A 6,515-nucleotide genomic window follows, 5' to 3' on the forward strand; every position below is an offset into this window, starting at 1 on the left:
TCCTCTGTCTAATCGATCACCTTTGGAGGCCCCAGTAATTTGGGTGGAGAGGGAAGATTGTGGCTGGGGAGGGGAGGGAGGGTGTCACGGTGGAAAGCAGCAATAATATAAAAAACGGAAGTTGGGTCATGACCTAAATTTTGGACCCAGTCCAGAGAACCGCTTGGTTTCTCCAGACCTCTCTTAACACAACAAGGACCGAATTGTAAGTCTGTCTGTTTCTTCCCCACAACAGTTTTTCTCGGCCTGTTTCCTTATATTAGAGAGTCTTGAATGAATATATATATATATATACATACATATATATATATATACACACACACACACACACAGAGAGAGAAATACACTTTTTAAAAAAGAAATCCTTGGATTAGAAATTATTATGCCTGCCCCCAGGCACGCATGAATTCCAGCCTCATTCTCAAGATCCCCCCATGACTTGCAAAACAACTTATACACATACACACAAACTGTCAGCTGTACAAATTAGTAGGGTGGCCTGGTGAATTATTGTTTTAAATAAGGGGGGGGGGGAGAGCAAATAAGCCTTCGAAACGATTGGCTTCCAGAGTGAATATCGGATGTATTATTCACCTAGGTTGAACCAGGGCTAATTAGATTTCATCATACATTCCATTATTGTTTTATAACTGTAGTGCTATTTATATGCGGCAGAAAGTTGGCACGGAAATCTCTCTCTCTCTCCCTCCTTGCCTTTGCATATTTGATTGTTTCAGGGACACCTTCTTCTACTTCCATGGCTTTTTTAAAAAAGGGGGGGGACCTCAGAATTTTGTTTTTTTAGCCGAGCAACTTTATTATTGCTGGACACAGCCGTTCCCGGCTGCTCTGGGGTTGGGCAGCTCAGAACTCCCTGACACTGGGTTTTTAAAACTAAACAAAAGAATCTCTGGCTACTGCTAAGGAAAGGCCGAGTTTGGGGTGCCCCCCCAGAAGAATCCTAAACCACTGTCTCGCCTTCCCAAACCGGATCAGAGGGATTATAGGAGAATCTGGAGACAATCCGAATGCACGTTTCATTTTTAGACCTTTCGCTATGACCTTATTATTATTTTTGCCCTTTCGCTGTGCTCCTCGAAGACAGCTCTCCATTTGGACAGCAATTGCACTATTAAATTTATTTAAAAAAAAACATTCTGAAATCAGCCTGTACTAGTTATTCATCCAACCTGTCCCTTCGACTGCAACCACAGAAAGTCTGTTCTATTTGGATTTTTCCCCCCTTTCTCTCTTTGGGTACAGGGTTAATAAAGAAGAAATGTCCGAAGGTTGCAAGAACATTCACTGGAAGGCCGAATGCCTTGCTTCAAGTCCCCCCACTTTCAAGTACTCGGCTCTAGGGCTACAAGCCTATCCATGTTTCCTGGGGAGTAAGGCCCACTGCAGAGAAGGGCTTATCTCCTACAGGCTTGGCAATTCGACTGACCTGCTTTCTCTCTGAGTCCATTTATGCCTGGGAGGTTTTGTCTAGGATTTTGCCGCTCTGTAGATGCGCATTTTCCCCATCCAAGTTCTCAAAACTCAAAAATAAGCCCCCCTGAAGAGTTTTAAGAATTCGGATGGGGAAACATGAGCATCTACAGAGCAGCAAATCCAAGGCAAAACCTCCCGTGCACAAATGGCCTAAGTCTGTGTGTCCTCCAAGGGCTCTAAAGTTTTTTCCTCAGTTGCGGTGTGTGTGGGGGGTGGGATTTTAGACGTCCAGGCTCTCCCCCCCCAGCCCCCCCCCAAGCCAATCCGGGCGGCCTCACCTGAGGTGAAGAGGACGATCGCTTTCAAGCAGCTATACTCCGCCGAGTCCACGTGTAAGGCCTTGAGCTTCTCGACCTGCTCCTGGGAAAAAAGATCCGTATGTGGTCCATAAAGGCGACCACTCGGTCGGCGGACATGGGCGAGGCGTGGAGGCCGGCGGCGGCCAGGAGGGGGGCGACGTGGAGGGGCATGGAGCACTGGGCGGCGTTCAGGACGAAGAGCTCGCTCCAGGTGAGCCGCAGCAAGGCCACCTGGTCGGTGATCTGGAGGTCGGGGAAAAAGGGGATATTCCGGGCCCACTCGACGGCGCTGAAGAGCATGCGGGCGGCCAGCTCGCAAATGTTCTCGATGCCCATGATGTTGTTGGGCTGCATGCACTGGCTGCCGAAGCGCGAGGTCGGGTAGGGCTCCGCCCGCAGCAGCAGGGAGATATATCCGGAGAGGTACGAGTGGCAGTTCAGGGGGTCCCCATTGGTTAAGGCGAATTGGCCGTGGGTCGGCTGTGTGGGTGGCATCCGACCCCTCTGGACGGCTGCAGTGAATAAAGAAGAAACTGCAGCAATTAATACCTGCATTGCTTCAACGCGAATAAAGGAGAGGCGGCGGCGGGAGATCGAGGTCGGGAAACCCAGACGCCTGGGGGGGGGGGGAGGGAGAAGGACAATCCCAGAGGTCGAGGAAGGGGGCAAGCAAGTGTGGTAAACCCCCCCTTCCCCCTCCCCAAACGGCCGAGACCCTGGAATTAATATCTGGCCAAGGGCTCGGCCCACGGGGTCGAATCCAGACCTAGGCCATTTATGCAGGGGGGGGGGGGTTGCCTTGGATTTGCCGCTCTCTAGATGCACGTTTTCCCCCTCCGAATTCTCCAAACTGAAAAATAAGCCCCCCATTCAGAGTTTTGAGAATTCGGATAGGGGAAACGTGCATCTAGAGAGTGGCAAATCCAAGGCAAAACCTCCCCCCTGCATAAATGGTCCTAGTGTTTTGGAGGGGGGGGGCAGAGATCAAAGAGCCTTGGAGGGTCACGGAGGGGGTGGGCAAGCCACAACGGACCCCCTCTCCCTTCCTAGCAGCAAGGAAAACACGGCGGCCGCCTCTTCGGAGGACCCCAGGCGACCAGCCTCGGTCAGTCGCTCGGCACCAAAACAATCCCCTCCATAACCATCTTCGGACATAATGTCTTATTCTCCGCCAATATTCTTTTTTAAAAAAATCCAATCTGGGTGTGGGGGAAAAAAGAAACCTTCCCTCTTTTCCAAATGCCCCCCCCCGCCAAAGAACTCAGAATATCTTTATGTATAGAACAACTCGAGCGTTCATTATTTCAAAAGAGAAAGCAATGAAGGCCTTTGAAAAAAGAGAGAGCGCTTCCAAACGCATTACATACATACATATATATTTATAATTTGAATTCTGTGCATACATAGGCTTAATCTGCGGTATTAGGACGGGGGGAAGCCCCCCGAAAGCCCCCCGGCTCGGCTGTTCTCGTGGAAAGTGGGCCTCTGGTTTGTTTCATGAATTTACATGGTGACACACAGAGAGAGAGAGAGAAAATGAAAGGGAGGGGGACACGCTGGTGGGGGGTAGGAAGAAGAGCAGGATCTGGCTTCACCCTGGGCCGAATTGGGGGGCTTCAGGGGTTCAAAAAAAAAAAAAAGGGAAACAGTCCACAAGCGACAACATAATCCAGAAACCGGAGGTTGGGGGGGGGGGGTGAAGAAGAGAGGAGGAAAACGCCATTAGGAAGGAAGCGGCCTGAATCCGCCGCCGCGAAATGCTCCATTTTGCCTTAAATTCCATCCCCCCCCCCACACACTCGGCTCCATCCTGTTTTCCTTTCGGGTCTCGGGGTATCGCCGGCCCACCCCCGTTGCAAACACGAAGAAACACGGAGAGGGGAAAAATAAAATAAAAAAATAAAAATCACGCTCCTTCGTAGCGCCAGCAGGGCTCCGCCAGCCGCCTCTTTCTCTCCCTATTCTCCAGGACGAGGAGTCTTGCCCAGGGCCTTTTTGGGGGGAAGCCGGCTGGAATTCCAGAGAGGAGGCGTGGAGGGAGAACCCGCGGGGCAAATTCGGGAGAATTGCAACGGTGGGGGGGGGTATGCAGAAGAGTTACTCCGGGGGTGTAGTTCACGGAGGGGGGGAGGGGGGAGAGAAGAAATCTGCCTTGCAAATGGCTCAAGGGGCAGCGGCGCGAACTGCCCGTTGCTCCGGTGGCTTGGAGCTCGCCTGGAGCCCCCGAGCCCTTGGAGAGAGAATCTCTTCCGCTGGAGACCCTTAAGGCATCATCCGAAGCAAGGAGTGGGGAAGAGGTGTGTGTGTTTGAGTCCCGTTCTTCTGGTCAGGACCCCCCCCTCTCTTTATTCACATCTCTCCCTCCCAAGTCTCCCTGCCTTTGCCCCCATCCCGAAATCATCCACTCCTTGCCAAAGGGGGCAACAAACTCTCCCCTTCCTTCAAAGCATTGCAAAAATAAAATAAGATCTATACAAAATCTGATGCTCGTATTGGGTCCCTTCCCCCCCCCCGAAAAAAAAGTACGATCCTGCTTCCCGGCCCGCGCTGTTTACCCACGCGTCCACGCGCACGCCGGAGGCGGCTCCCCCCTTCTCCCCTCCCCCCCCGCGCCCCTCCCCGGCTACCTACAGGGTGGAAAACAAATGAAATTCCAATACCTTCCCGTCTCATCCCCACTTTGAGGCATTTCTTGAGCCGGCAGTATTGGCACTGGTTGCGGTGGTGCTGGTCGATGGGGCAGTTCCGGTTGGCCCGGCACGTGTAGCTGAGGTTCCTGCGGACGCTGCGCTTGAAGAAGCTCTTGCAGCCTTCACACGTGAACTGGCCGTAGTGCTTGCCGCTCGACTTGTCCCCGCACACCACGCACTCGATGTGCTGCTGCTGCTGCGCCTTGTCGCCCTGGCTCTGCTGGCTGCCCGCGTTGGGCTGGGCGGGCGTGGCGGGCGGCCCCCCCTGGCCCGGCGTCTGGGGGGTGTGGGGGGCTCCGGCGGGGGGTCCCGGCACCGGGGGGGCTTGGGAGGGCTGCGCGCCCTGCGGGCCGGCCACATCGTCCTGCGGATCTCGCCAAGCGCCGACTACCATTGCCATATCTAAAGGACCCCTTGACCAAATGGCTCGCCCCCCCGTGGCTCCGGCTTGCCGGGCGGCTCGGCTGGCGTCGAGGGCGGCCCTTCGGGCGGAGGGCGACCTTGAGGGCCGGCGAGCGTCGCGTCCACCTTCGGATGGGAAGTTCACCTTGAGCAAAGCGGGGTTTCTTCGGGAAGTTGCGGGGCTCTTCGCCTGGGGCGCAGCTCAGCGGGCTTCGGGACGGAACGGCGCGTTTTGCTTTTCTTTCAAAAAAAAAGTCTCTCTCTCTCTATTTTTTACCCCCTTGCCAAAAAACGCCCCCCCCAAAAGCGGACAGGGAAAGAAAGAGGGGTGGGAGAAGACAGAGAAAGAGAGAGAGAGAGAGAAAGAAGGAAGGGGAACGCGGGAGGAAGTTGGAGAGGAAGATCTCCAGGCGATTGTCTGGTCGCAAAAGTAAAAAAAAGAAAAAATCAAAGAGGGGGTGGCGGGGGAGAGAGAGAGAGAGAGAGGCGATTCTCTTCAAGGGGCTCCCCCTCCCTCCCTCTCTGGGAGCCGGCTGGAGAGGCGGAGGGCGTCCGGGGGCCAGATCCAAAGGAGCCCGCAGTCAGCCATTCAGGAAAGCCATCGGGGTGGCCGGAGAGGCGAGCGGGCGGCGGGCGAGAGCCCCCGGGAGCCCGCGCTCGGAGGGGGAACGGCTCGGCCGGCGGCGGCGGAGAGCGGATGCCCGGCCCGGAGTTGGGGCGAGCCGTAGAAACATCAACCGGGGAGGCAGGAGGAGGGGAACCCAAATTTTTTTTTAAAAAAAAGCAAAAAATAAAGCAAAAAAATAAAAAAAAGGCAAACCGCACGCGCGCGCGCGCAGCCACCCGCACACGCGATCGGAAGTCCTCCTCTGGGTTCTCCTCCGGGCCGAGTCGCTTGCTTTGCTTTCTCGCTCTCCCTCCGCGTCCCCTTTCTTTGCTTCCTTGCTCTCCTCCTCCTCCTCCTCCTCCTCCTCCTCCTTGTCTTTCGCTGGCTGCGTCCGCGGCGGCGGGTCCCCTCTTCGCCGGCTCCGGGCTGCTCCTGCCGCCGCCGCTCGCTGGTGCCTTATGCCTCTCCCGTTTCTTTCGCAAGTGGGTCTCTTTAGCAAAGCTGACTCCTCGCACAACACATGGGGCGAGGAGGGGGGGGGGAGGAGGAGGAGAGAGGAGAGGCGGGGGGGGGGTTAGGGAGGGAGGCGGCGGCGGCGGCTCTGGAAGAGGTGGGTGGGTGAGCGGGGGGAGGGAGGGAGAGAGAGAGAGAGATAGCAAGAACTCTCCCCAAGCTCAGGAGCCCCCACCCCCAACCAGGAAGAATGATAAAAGGGATGGGGGGGAGGCAGAGGAGGAGGGGGTGTTGGGGGGAGAGAGAAAAAAATTAATAATCAAGATCACAAGCGAGAATCGCAACAGGGTTTTGCATGCAATGGGGGGGAGGGTGCATGCAATGGGGGGGAGGGTGCATGCAATGGGGGGGAGGGTGCATGCAATGGGGGGAGGGAGGGAGGAGAGCCAAGATTGCAAAAGAGAAGAGGGGCAGAATAATTTTTTTTTTTTTGCAAAAAAAATAAAGGGGGGTTAAAAAAAAAGAAGGAGAGAAAGGAGAAGAAAAAAGGGGGAGAGAAAGGGAAGGGGG

General features: G+C 55.1%; 1 protein-coding gene across 1 annotated transcript; it reads right to left on the reverse strand.

Annotated features, from left to right (window-relative positions):
- Positions 1 to 1,775: 1,775 nt before the first annotated feature.
- On the reverse strand, positions 1,776 to 4,938 carry NR2F2 (nuclear receptor subfamily 2 group F member 2). The gene is made up of 2 exons (XM_056865721.1): positions 4,454 to 4,938; positions 1,776 to 2,326 (listed from the first exon to the last, which is right to left on the reverse strand). The coding sequence occupies exons 1-2, from the start codon at positions 4,881 to 4,883 to the stop codon at positions 1,797 to 1,799; spliced, it is 960 nt and encodes a 319-aa protein (XP_056721699.1). The 5' UTR covers positions 4,884 to 4,938; the 3' UTR covers positions 1,776 to 1,796.
- Positions 4,939 to 6,515: the final 1,577 nt, after the last annotated feature.

This window comes from Euleptes europaea, chromosome 20 (genome assembly GCF_029931775.1).
Source record: "Euleptes europaea isolate rEulEur1 chromosome 20, rEulEur1.hap1, whole genome shotgun sequence".
Lineage (NCBI taxonomy): Eukaryota > Metazoa > Chordata > Lepidosauria > Squamata > Sphaerodactylidae > Euleptes > Euleptes europaea.